Genomic DNA, 14,009 nt, shown 5'->3' with positions numbered 1-14,009 from the left:
AGTGGACCCCCCAAGGGACGTCTCTCATCAGACGAGTGTAACCCCTACGTTTGCGTGGTAGAGCAATGGTGGTGTAGGCGTACGCGGAGAACCTGTTTGCGCAGCAATCGCCGACATAGTGTAACTGAGGCGGAATAAGGGGAACCAGCCCGCATTCCCCAAGGCAGATGGAAAACCGCCTAAAAACCATCCACAGACGACGCCGGTTCACCGGACCTCGACACAAATCCGCCGGGCGGGTTCGTGCCGGGGACCAGGCGATCCTTCCCGCCCGGAAAGCCGTGCGTGCGTTACACCGCTCGGCCAACCGGGCGGGCCGCCCTTTTACGTTTACTCGAAGTTTTAACTCTGTACAGTACGACGGTACGGCCAATACTGCCTAAAGCCAAAGAAAAAAAATAAAGATAAAAAAGTTGCCACCACAGTAGCCACTGTTGCGGCTTCCGCTGAGGCAACAGCTGGGTGCGCCCACAACGCTCGACCCAGCGGTCCTCTCAGACGAGTCAGGGAGCCAAGTAGAGCATCGTGATGGACGCTCCTGGGACAACGGACACTGCTACATCGCAACTGCCGTCGTCATCGTCGTCAGTAGGGGGCAGGCAGAGCTAGGTAGTCCGACGAAGCAGCCTCTGTGCCCGCGCGCCGTGCGGAATGGGCTGCAGGAAAAACGTCGGATAATACTAGTGGTAGGAGTATTATCCGCTAGCACAACTGCCGAAAACGCTGAGCACGTCCTGTAAGGAACTCTGCCTTAGTGGCTGCTGGTCGGCTGCGCATCGCGGTACGTCACCACACCGGTGTGTGCATCCACTCCACTACGACCCACACAGGCGCGTCCAACTGTCTGTGACAGGTGAGGGCACTGGAGATATCTGCGACCTTCCTTACCTTGCCAGCTGGCACACGCAGCGTTACCTGGGCATTTATTCCGTCCACTGCCTTGCGCCGCAGTAGTAACACCAGTCACCGTGAGGTCAGCTGTCGCGCTGGGCTAGCAGTTGGATGGGTGGACCATCCGGTCTGCCGAGCGCTGTTGGCGAGCGGGGTGCACTCAGCCCTTGTGAGGCAGACTGAGGAGCTACTTGTTTGAGAAGTTGCGGCTCCGGTCTCGTAAACTGACACACGGCCGGGAGAGCGGCGTGCTGACCACACGCCCCTCCACAGCCGCATCCAGTGACGCCTTGGGGCTGAGGATGACACGGCGGCGACACTCCGTACTTTCGATTCGCATGTTATTTTTCCCTGTACAACTGTCCTGAAACGATTGCACAGGACCTACTGCTTACAAATAACAGTCTTCGTGGCCTGTTCGGGCGGAGTTTCGCTTCAGTCTTCTATCATTAGTCCATCGCCTGTCCACTCTCCCTGCCTTTGCCCATAACTACCCCCCCCCCTCCCTCTCTGTGTCCGTCTCCCCCTCCCCCCTCCCCTGCCTGTCCATCTTTTCTCCCCCTTCTCTGTCCACCACTCCGTGGTCGGCCTCACCCTCACTCCAATGACAGATTCGTGGTCTTTACCACCACAGTATTTCTCTCCAGCTAGTAAGTAATATGTGTGACAAGCCTGGTTGAAATCGATCCGTTGCCGTAGCAGGAGATGTTGAACATAAGCACATATTGCACTCATACATGTCCGATTCGCAGCCGTGTGGGCTGATCTCAGGTCCCGCAACACGTTGACAAAATTAATGTCTCACTGCAGACCTCATTGTCGCGACCTGCTTGACACAATGAACTGTACAAATAAGATACAAACTGATCTTCAGACCTTTAAAAGTATTCCAAATACACTAAACACAAGAATTAAATACCAGCAGGTCTTCTTCGAAAATTTTTGTGTCACCCCTTGTTGTCCTGATTCCCCCTCCTACCCCTAGTGGTAGTGCGAAACCTCCCTGTTCTTTTATACGCGGCCTGGTTACGCAAAGCCACATCACTTGTATTTCATTTCTGAGCCACGACCTAGAGTTAAGAAGAAAATTAAGACAACAGCCTTAAGTAACTCAATATGGTAACACAAGCGGTGAAAGCAGCGCACGGCAGCAAAGTTGTCTGGACGCACGAATGTCGTGGGTTCCATATTGAATAGGCGTCTGGAGTGACGTCTCAAGTCAATGACGGGAGCACATCGTGATACAAGTAATATGTTTACAACCAAAGTAAATATTCTATGCGAATCGTGGGTCTTTGTGATTGATTCCATATGTATGGGAAACTGGGTGAGGTGGCAGAAATGAAAGAAGAAATAAGGAAAACCACGTGTGATCTACAGGTTTAGATGGTGTTACAGCACTCCTCTTGTGGAGCTTAGTTCGCACTTTGGTGCATCGTTGAGACTCATTGCCACGATTCTTTTTCGTAGACTTTTTATTGCACACTTGTTCGCCGTACCACGCAAACAATTTTGTCCACGTCTAGGTCCGAGTCGACGACGCCAGAAAGCTCAAAGTTGAGTCCTCTCCTGCGGAGGTGAAAGATCGTAAGGTAGGTAAACGAAGGGAAGTTGCTGAAGTAACTTCTCAAAAAAATGTTTTACGTATAGAATAAAAAAACACGGCATGCTTTCGATCCGCATGTTTGTTTCTTATACAACTTTTCTCAAGCGATTGCAGAGAAACTATTGCTTAAAAATAATTGATTATTTCAAATTGTTCGTCTTACATCGTAGCCATATAACGAGCTAATAATCTTTTCGTTAATGGTCGTATTTATTACGACACTTCAGAGTTTTTTAACTGACTGCCTGTTGTTCGAAAAATTGCACTGAATTAAGAGTGGGAATTGCGACTGCTAATCTGAGGGAAGTCGAGTTGTCGTCATATTTCGAAATGTGTAATTTCACATAATTATAATAGAGGTGTATCCTACGTTAAAAGGCAGAGTGAAAAGAAGTGAGCCAACCACGATTCGATCCCAGAGCCCTTCGCTTTCTAACCACAGATTTTACCGTTTTTTTTTAAATTTTTTTCTCTGCCCATTATATATATGTGTGCCAGTGGATAGAGGATGGAGGAAAAAATTAGAAAAAGCGGTGTGTGTGTGTGTGTGTGTGTGTGTGTGTGTGTCTGGTTGGTACACTTTCGTGGTCGCTGGTGGTGCTGGCGATTCGCCAGTGTACGTATACATTCTACATACTGGAGCAGCCAGCCGTTGCCCTGCCTTCAGGACTTCTTTGCCAACATGGTCACCGTTATGTTTTACCGTAGGCCACTGGCCGAGGTCGGCTACGGGTGCCAGAGGCTTGATACGTTGCACAAACGAATAAAAAACATTCGGACGAGAGACGACTCGACTTATAGTACTGGCTGATGGGTAGTGGAAATGCAACAGTATATATGAAAACCTCGTAGTGTGCGAATTTTTCTTTTGCCCTATTCCAGCCCTACACCAGAGACTCGATAATAATGTTCTTACTCCGCTTTTAATAAGGGAGATTCCTCACTACGGCGGAGAAGAACCACCACATTGTCGCACCAGAAAGGGTCATTCCTCCTAACTTCCGCGGGAGACGGAGAGGCGGCGCTTCCAGAGAGAGATGGGAAAAGCGAGTTGCGATGGGGCACACTCCGACGGGTTGCGATCGGCAGCGTCAGGTGGCTGTCAACAGGGATCTGCGCCTCGATGCCACGAAATATGTTGGGAAGAACTGCAAGAGCCTCAGCGGTAAAACCCTTTATCTCGGACACAGGGTCAAGCATATTGTTAAAATGTAGATAAGCGACGGCACAGCGAACAGGAGTGACTGCAGCAACTGAAATCACATCCCGCTCCTCCGCTATAGGAGCCAAAATCGAGCGACCGGCAAAGCAACTGTGATGCTCCCCAGTCTCGGTCGCCAGCAGAGGAGATAACCTTCCATTGACACCCTGCCCTGGAAACAGTTTTACGATCAATATTAAGAAAAGTGAGAGGAGGAAACGAACTGAAACGGCCATATTGTTTCGGTATTAACGCTATTTTACCCGTCTTAAAAGGCTGCAGGAGCAGCTCTGCCCTGCGTGACCTCGTTTAACATCGCCGTAAACGTCATACCCGAGAGTCGCCTCGCCAAAAGCGAACGTTAAACTCCGTAGGGAGACCATTCCAGTCGCGTAATTTACGGGAGGGAGAAGCAGTGATAAGAGGGAGAGCACCTCGTCTGCCTCCGAGGCGGTGACAGACGGCAGGCGTGATCGCCCCACGTGCGGCTCCACGAGAACCATCAGGAACACGTCTCACATTGTTGTCCACTGCAAACAGCTGCGCATAGCAAAGTTTTGAACAAGGCTGCTTGATTCAGTGACCGTTCATAAATTAAATTTGAAACAATTGAGCCCTCGGTCACAATTTTTTAGTCTTTTTTTACAAGGTTTCAACACTTCTAAGAGTGCCTTCATCAGAATTTACACATTTAAAGCGGCCTGTTATTCATTTTATACGTGAAATGTAAGTACTGTCCCTGTCTTGTATCGTTAGTCAGTACTTACACTTTTTTTATATAAAAATTTTTTTCTTCCCACAAATTTATAATTATGTTACAGACCACTTTAAATGTCTAAATTCTGATGAAGGCACTCTCAGAAGTGTTGAAACCTGGTAAATAAAGACTAAAACATTGTGACCGAGGGCTTAATTTTTTCAATTTTAGTTCCGCATAGTATTTTTGGAGAGCGCCAACAATATCACCTTGCTCAGTAACTGTGAGAGATGTAATGAAACAGCGGCGATGTTGCGACTGACGGCGAGTCGGGTGATACAGTGATGTCAATTTCCGTTCAACAAACGACAGAGGTTTCGATTTGACCTGTAGACCCTTCATCTGATACCACTTAAGCCGCAGCAGCTTTAATTTAATACGGCGAACGTCTCGGATCAGGAGACAGACGTTACCCGCTCCGTCATACAGCTCGCGCATAGGAGTGTAAAAAAATTCGTAAGTTTTCCTACAGTCCCTCGCTCCAGCAGCAGAGTGCGATATTAAGGAACGACGGAGCTTCGGCTTCGTTAAATCTGTCCACCGATGATCCAACAGCGAAGAACGACGCACAGCGGAGCGGGTGCAACGCTCCCACACGGCCCAAATCACGTCACCCAGTGCGCAAGCCATGAGTTGGGATTCAGTCAGCGTCCACTGCACCCCAAACAGCTTCGCAGGTTGCCGTTCGAAGTTTACAGTAGCCGCCACAGCACAGTGCTCAGAAACGTCAACCGAAAGAATCGTAGCACATAAACCATCAGATAAACAAAACCTGTCGATACGGCTTCAAGAGATGGAATATTTCAGCTCCCACACGTCACGCAAACACATCGCATCTACCAATTTACTTAGTTCACGACAGAAACTATAATGTGGGGACTGATCGCTAGGAGGTAAAGCACAATTAGAATCGCCACCTTACATGAGATACTGAGGACTAGCGCAAAAGATGGACGACGTTCTCTTTGTGAAACCCTCAACGCCCCACTCTATGACCCGAACCAGTCGGTGCTTATAAAACAACATGGGCTAGGTTAGAAATAGCACACCCTATGCCCCTAACAGAATTAAGTATTTCAATATCGGCAACGGGGATACGCTCATGTTGCACCTACGAGACTGGACAAGGAGACAGCATGTAGAATATTGGGTTAAGATCCAAAGGCAAAAACATGGCAAGGTATTGATGCCGAAGGCATGTTCTAAGACAAGTCTCTCAGTCCTGGGCTTGAACAGGAGAGAAATGAAACTCACGGTTGGACTATTGAGGGCCATGGGAATTTCAAAAAACTTCTACATACAATGGGGATAATAGAAGAAGACCCCAAATGCAGGATGTGTGGTATGGGCGCGACAGACACAGAATATTCGTATCAACCAGACCTGAAGAAATTGTGTCTAGCAACTCTGTTTCGGTGCGGGCAGCAGCGGGCTTGACCAATGCTGTTTTTGCCTCCCTGATCAAATCAAATCAAATCAACATTCCGCACATTCAGAAGCCACATTAAAAACAGTTTGAAATTCAAAGAGAGCAAATCTGGTGAATAACACGTCTTGTAGCCGGGCGAAGTGGCCGTGCGGTTCTAGGCGCTACAGTCTGGAGCCGAGCGACCGCTACAGTCGCAGGTTCGAATCCTGCCTCGGGCATTGATGTGTGTGATGTCCTTAGGTTAGTTATGTTTAATTAGTTCTAAGTTGTAGGCGACTGGCGATCTCAGAAGTTAAGTCGCATAGTGCTCAGAGCCATTGGAACCATTGAACTTGTTGTAAAACTTCAGGATCAACAAGGATTAAAAATAAACTGACGTAACGAAGCCAAATGTAAATATCATTCAGTTCTATTAACGTTTAATAAAGGTGTAAGCTCGAGTCATCAACCAGAATAAGCACAGGTGCATACGCCCAAGGAAACCTGCCTATTCCACCCCTCGACTGTCACAATCCGTCGACGAATCTGAGGGGAGGGAGGCTAGTGGCGCTCCCGCCGAACCGTTACGGTAACATTTCTTCTTTGCAACAGCACAGTCCGTCTGGGTTCGTTGCTTACGCCGGCCGTACGGCAAGTTACCCTCCGCCGCCGACGGTTTGGGAGGATTGTTCACCGCAGCCAAGTCAATCGTCGCCGGCCCTGAAGAGGCGGAAAATGTCTGCACAAGGAGAAGAAGCCCCAGTGAAAGCGACCGATGCAAGTCAACAAGACAGCCAGACGCCAGACCGAGCCGTCGTCGCAAGTAGCAGAAGGGCGATGCCGTGGCTCAACGCGTGGAACGGACGGAATAAGCGGCAAGGGAAAGAAGACATTAGCGGAAATCGAAGGGGTCACATCAGAACCCGTGTCTTCGGTCTTAACTGTGGAATATCACCCGCAGCGAAGTTGAAATCTGTCCGGTGGGCGTTATTAGCACAAGACTGCTCAGTACTATTGGGGACGAGGTCCGCTTTTCAAGAGCAGGCTGCAAAACAAAAACACTTGTCGGACACAGCACGTCCCAACCCGGCTACAGTGTGACGTGTAAATGAGACGGGATCTTCTGTTTCACCTGCATTTCTGCGGAACGAATTCCGATGAAGCGCTGAAGTCAGTGCTGGCTGGACCATAGTTCACGGCGAATGTTTTCAACCTCACCGTTCTGAAGCAAAACGTCCTTACGGTAAACATTATCTACGTCGGGAGGCAACTTGAACACACTAACATTCGTGTATTCAACATCACCATTTGCAAGGAGGACTGCACTATCTGAGTCGTCTCTGTGTCAGAAAGGAATCTGGGGACCGTGCTTAAGCAGTAATATTTCTACTGGCAAGGGATTCAAAAATGTAATAAATAAACACAAAGTTCGGTGTCAAAATACGCCGTATTTACCTAATCGCAGAAACACCTACCACCCAATGGTAGATTACCAGAGAACTGGGCTGCACATGACCGGTCGACTTCTCACTGTATCTTTACGAGTAATAGACCTGGGCTCCGTGGGAACAAAAGAAGCGTGCATACAAGGCCGCTAGCAACAGCACATCTAAACAAAGTTAACGACGAATTCGACATACCGAATACATTGACAAAGCTAAAACCTCGCCTAAGTAGCAAACTTGCAGTAATCGTGGCGCTCTTAGGGAGCGTCGCAAGAGGAACTGCGGACCACCACAGCAGCCACGTACGGATCACATCCCACTCGCTCCGTTTTCGAGATGGCGCTACTGCCCTGACTTGTGGCGGCTCTTCGCATCGTTTTCACAATTTACTTTTAATGCATTGTTAATTTCCACAGTTTGTACGAAATACTTATAGATTAAAGAGAAAAAGCTTCACCGTGAATCAGTGTGTATCTGATAGCCAAATACGGATCTAAATCCCTACAGCAGTTCATGAGATTAGCCTGCTTGTACAGAGGGATACAAGCAAGCGACTTACAGAAGAGATAAAGGCAAGTACCTAACAAATTTGGTTAAATTTGAAACTGTTCTCGTTGTTCTTAAATTTTGCTACAATGTCACCCTCATTTCTTTCCCACGCCTGTGGGGTGCTTTCTTGCAGACAGTAAGTACCGAGTATGCCAGCGATTCTCTAAAGGACTTAACTACACTGTATAAAACAGGTACAGATTTCTTAATACTTTTAATTGAGTTAATGTGTTAAATCCTCCACCGGAAAAAAATTAGTGCACCTGCAAAGACGACGTCTATTTTGATGCGATGGAGTCATACTTCACCTGGGGAACAACAGATGTACTACAGATGACGGTTTCGACGTCGTCCGCCAGCAGACGGCGAAGTGCCACAGCTAGCGGACCGCCACCTGTGTGCGCCCTTTGATACGGAATGCTGACAGCCAGGAATCTCAGCGAGGCAAACGGGCAACCGTGCCACGGAGGTGCGCTCGTGCTTGCTGCAGCCAACTGAGCGAGTATCGAAAGGGTGAATGTGTGGGCTTCCGAGTGTCAGGGCGGTCTTTTTGGAGAACTGCCGCGAAAGGCGGACGTGCAGCGCCAGTTTTGGAGCGATCCTGGTATCAGTGGTCGAGCGTACGTTTTCACACCTGGAGGTAAGGTTCAGGTTCAGGTTCAGGGGTCTCAGACCCCCATCACGATCATCGTATTGCGAGAGCAGCAGCGGCAGACCGCACAGCACAGATAAGGCGTGTCAACGCGAACTGTTAAGAACCGGTTATTAGCAGTGGGACTACAAATACGCACATCTCTGGCCCGCCACAGCATCTACCTGCACTGCAGGATCACCTGGAACACGGAATGGTGCGCCGTGGTCTTCCGCGACGAAAGCAGATCCTGCCTGCACGCAACTGATGGTCGTTTTACCGCACAGTGTAGACGTGGCGAGTGCTGCATCGTAGAGTGCATTCTTCCGAGACACACTGGCCCACCCCAGGCCTTATGGTCTGGGGTGAGCTAAGCTGCGACTCTCGTTCAGCGCCGATGTTCTCAGAGGGGACGCTAATCGGCGCTCGGTACGTGCAGAATGTTGTTACACCCATTCTTTTTCTGTCCTCGCTACAGGAAAGCGGTGTTGTTGCAACGGGATAACGCTCGGCCACACACTGCCCCTGAAACTCAATGTGCTCTGCAAGACGTGCAGCAACTTCCCTGGCCAGGACAATATCTGCACTTGTGTGCATTCGAGCACGTGTGGGATGTGATGGAACGAAAAGTGACGCATGCGACTTGTCAGGGAACAACTCTTACAGAACTACGTGAACAGGTCGACCAGGAGTGCTATAACGTAGTCCAGGACGGTGTTCGCCATCTGCACGATCGGTTGGATGCCTGAGTCAGTGCCTGCATTGCCGCCACGTACCAATACGGGTCTTTCATCACGGGTTGCTGCCCGGTACCTCAGAACCGCTTCTGCTGCACATCTGCATTCCGTGTCCCCCAAATGCACTGTTCCAACAATAAATCTACAATGAACTGGAAACCTGTAAAAGGATGTACTAATTTTTTCCGACATTGTATTTTACGAAAAATATTCCGAATATGGTTAATAATGAAGAACAATAAATTAGAACGTCATGCATGAGGCTGCGGTGTTTCACGCGTCTGAAAGTTTATGAGGTCATATCTCATGAACCACAATGGCGTGCAAAACGCCAGGATGAAAGTAAACGTTTGCACGATGAGTCACTGCCAAGTAACAAAGTTCGCTGCAACTTGGGCCATACACAGAGAAACTACTAAAGTACGGAACAGAGGTAAATGAAAGAAATACGCAACTACACCATCAGAAATGACACTTTTCTTCAAATACAATAATTATACAGAACTCACTGCGATTTACGATATTCCCGTCGAAAGGTGGAACAATGTTCTTAATAGGGTGTTTGCGATTACCGTGCACGGTAGCCTACGTTCTGCAGCGTGCTCCCCTGCTGGATACAAGGCTGCGGCAGGGCCTTCCAGTGTCCCACCAGCTGACAACTGCTGGCTCGTCATTGTCGTTGCATGTGCACGTGCTGCAGTAAGTTTTCCCAACGCATCCGACAAGTGCTCGATGGGATTTAAGTCGAAGGAATGAGCAGCCCAGTACAGTCGCCGACAATCTTCTCATTCCAATTAGCGCGCACTGTCATCCGTAACACCGACGTCAAGGGCGAATACAGCGTACGGGAAGGAGTACAGTCTCACAATAATATTGATCGGTGACTGCCCCGTGTTCAAAAATTTGGAGGCCAATATGCAAACGCAACTGTATGCCACCCCACACCGTAACACCTACACCACCAAAATGATCATATTCGACAAAGCTGCACGTCACCTCATATGGCGAGGTCGGAACATGTGACGCAACTAGGAACCTACACTCCTACTCCCTACACTCCACTCTCTACACACTATCAGTAACACAGCTCAAGTACTAGCCTGTCTCACCACAGAAAACAAAATCGCGCGGTTGGCAAAAGGTCGTTAAAATGTTGGGCATACAGTTTTCACTTTCTATCCTCAGAGGCACGAGCAGTGAACAGTGTCATCGTGTGGAACTGTAATAATAGCGGACCATGTCAACAATTACCTTTCTGTCTTGTCTCGCAAGGCAGCTTTCAGTCGGGCGAAAATTTCGAATAATTAAATCTTGTTGACACGATATCACTGCATATTCATTACTTTTTATACAGGGTGTTTCAAAAATGACCGGTATATTTGAAACGGCAATAAAAACTAAACGAGCAGCGATAGAAATACACCGTTTGTTGCAATATGCTTGTGACAACAGTACATTTTCAGGCGGACAAACTTTCGAAATTACAGTAGTTACAATTTTCAACAACAGAAGGCGCTGCATGTGATGTGAAAGATATAGAAGACAACGCAGTCTGTGGGTGCGCCATTCTGTACGTCGTCTTTCTGCTGTAAGCGTGTGCTGTTCACAACGTGCAAGTGTGCTGTAGACAACATGGTTTATTCCTTAGAACAGAGGATTTTTCTGGTGTTGGAATTCCACCGCCTAGAACACAGTGTTGTTGCAACAAGACGAAGTTTTCAACGGATGTTTAATGTAACCAAAGGACCGAAAAGCGATACAATAAAGGATCTGTTTGAAAAATTTCAACGGACTGGGAACGTGACGGATGAACGCGCTGGAAAGGTAGGGCGACCGCGTACGGCAACCACAGAGGGCAACGCGCAGCTAGTGCAGCAGGTGATCCAACAGCGGCCTCGGGTTTCCGTTCGCCGTGTTGCAGCTGCGGTCCAAATGACGCCAACGTCCACGTATCGTCTCATGCGCCAGAGTTTACACCTCTATCCATACAAAATTCAAACGCGGCAACCCCTCAGCGCCGCTACCATTGCTGCACGAGAGACATTCGCTAACGATATAGTGCACAGGATTGATGACGGCGATATGCATGTGGGCAGCATTTGGTTTACTGACGAAGCTTATTTTTACCTGGACGGCTTCGTCAATAAACAGAACTGGCGCATATGGGGAACCGAAAAGCCCCATGTTGCAGTCCCATCGTCCCTGCATCCTCAAAAAGTACTGGTCTGGGCCGCCATTTCTTCCAAAGGAATCATTGGCCCATTTTTCAGATCCGAAACGATTACTGCATCACGCTATCTGGACATTCTTCGTGAATTTGTGGCGGTACAAACTGCCTTAGACGACACTGCGAACACCTCGTGGTTTATGCAAGATGGTGCCCGGCCACATCGCACGGCCGACGTCTTTAATTTCCTGAATGAATATTTCGATGATCGTGTGATTGCTTTGGGCTATCCGAAACATACAGGAGGCGGCGTGGATTGGCCTCCCTATTCGCCAGACATGAACCCCTGTGACTTCTTTCTGTGGGGACACTTGAAAGACCAGGTGTACCGCCAGAATCCAAAAACAATTGAACAGCTGAAGCAGTACATCTCATCTGCATGTGAAGCCATTCCGCCAGACACGTTGTCAAAGATTTCGGGTAATTTCATTCAGAGACTACGCCATATTATTGTTACGCATGGTGGATATGTGGAAAATATCGTACTATAGAGTTTCCCAGACCGCAGCGCCATCTGTTGTTGAAAATTGTAACTACTGTAATTTCGAAAGTTTGTCTGCCTGAAAATGTACTGTTGTCCCAAGCATATTGCAACAAACGGTGTATTTCTATCGCTGCTCGTTTAGTTTTTATTGCCGTTTCAAATATACCGGTCATTTTTGAAACACCCTGTAGATAGCACCCACTTTCCTCAGAAAATGTGTCCCTAAGTTTATTCCAAATAAAATGCTTCAAATGGCTCTGAGCACTATCGGACTTAACATCTGTGGTCATCAGTCCCCTAGAACTTAGAACTACTTAAAGCAAACTAACCTAAGGACATCACACACATCCATGCCCGAGGCAGGATTCGAACCTGCTACCGTAGAAGTCACGCAGTTCCGGATTGAGCGCCTATAACCGCACGGCCACCGCGGCCGGCTGTTTATTCCATCTCGAATGAAGTGAGACATGTTCGTCCAACAGAAACTATTGTTGAACTGTCTAACAATAACTCTCAGCAATATGGATATGTAAATAATTAGGTGTGGGGACTGTTACCTTAGAGCGGATTTACATCGGGGACATACAAATTAGTTGCGTCTAGGCAGAGTTGCCTGAAACTGGGCTTATCTCGAGGACACAGAAGTTAATTCGGTTTGGGGGGTGTTACCTGAGAGTGGACTTATCTCACGGACTCAGAAATTAGTTGCATCTGTGGAGCGTTGCCTGAGAGTCGGGTTACCTCGGTAATACAGAAATTAGTTTGGTCTAGGTAAGGTTGTCTGAGATTGGTCTTACCTAAGGGAGACACAAATTTGTTGGGTCTGGATGAGTTACCTGAGAGTGGGCATACCTAGGGGACATGGAAATTATTTGGCTCTGGGGACAATCTGGGAGCTGGCTTACGCCAGGGACACAGAAGTCAGTTGGGTCAGGGTAGAGTCACCTGACAGGAGGGGACTACCGCTGGGACACACAAATTACTTGGGTCTGGGGAGAGTTGCATGTAGCAGCAGGGATACAGAATTTAGTTGGGTTTATGGAGATTTACCTGAGAGCGCACTTACATCAAATACGAAGAAATTAGTAGGGTCTGTGGAGAGTTACATGAGAGTGGGTTACTTTGGGACGACAGAAATTAGGTGGGTCTGGGGAGACTTACCTGAGAATGGGATTATCTTGGGGATACAGAAATTAGTTGCCTCTGGGGAGAGTTGCCTGCCTCGTGGACTCAGAAATTAGTTGGTTCTAGGTAGGTTTACCTGAAAGTGGGCTTACCTCGGGGACAAGGAAAGTAGTTAGCTCTCGGGACAGTTACCTGAGAGCTGGCTTACATCAACTACACAGAAATCAGCTGCATCCAGGTAGAGTTGGCTTACCTCAGGGACGGTGACCTCGTACGGTGTGTCGAGAAAGACGGGAGCGTTGTCGTTGACGTCAGACACTCTGACGATCACTGGGATGGTGCGCTTACGACCCGTGGCTCGCACCGTGCATGTCAGCTGCAACGTAACAAAGTGGCACAATATATTTTGTGAACTGTCAAGGGGATCTGAGTGTGTAAATGATAATATCGTTTTAGATAAATCTGAATATTACAGTGCGATGGGAAATATTGCAAACTGGTTCGAGCTGTACATCTCTGACAGGAAACAAAGGGTGTCAGAAGGAGAGAGATCCAGACTGATCTATCAGGCATTGTCCAACTGGGCACTAGTTACATGTGTTTTCCCACAACTACAAACTTAGGGTCATTACCTTTTGTTGTGTATATCAAATACATGTCATCAGTAACATTATTTAACTTCAATTTTCTGTTGTTTGCAGATGTTACAAACATTGCAATAAATACAAAATCAAATATCGTCTTAGAAAGACTCACTAACTAAACTTTAATGAACATTAATTAATGGTTCCTAGACAATTCTTTGTCACTAAGGTTTGACAGTATTTAACTTTGGTAATTATAGCTTGATAATAAATTCAATTTGAAAGACCATGCCAGAGAACTGCCGAAGTGCCTGGACAAATTTCTCTTTGCACTGCAAATACTGTCAGAAATTAATCACATAAA

The 14,009-nt window shown here is 47.8% G+C and overlaps 1 protein-coding gene across 2 annotated transcripts in view; it reads right to left on the bottom strand.

The window, feature by feature from the left end:
* LOC126195036 (cadherin-99C) overlaps positions 1–14,009 on the bottom strand; it is a 643,316-nt gene that overhangs the window by 232,348 nt on the left and 396,959 nt on the right. For both annotated transcript variants that reach the window (XM_049933479.1, XM_049933480.1), the window contains exon 5: positions 13,315–13,437. In XM_049933479.1, coding sequence (XP_049789436.1) covers positions 13,315–13,437 — 123 coding nt within the window. The remainder of the gene's footprint in view (positions 1–13,314; positions 13,438–14,009) is intronic.

This window comes from Schistocerca nitens, chromosome 7 (genome assembly GCF_023898315.1).
Source record: "Schistocerca nitens isolate TAMUIC-IGC-003100 chromosome 7, iqSchNite1.1, whole genome shotgun sequence".
Lineage (NCBI taxonomy): Eukaryota > Metazoa > Arthropoda > Insecta > Orthoptera > Acrididae > Schistocerca > Schistocerca nitens.
The sequence above is the reverse complement of the archived record's forward strand: the minus strand, read 5'-3'. Positions and strand labels throughout refer to the sequence as shown.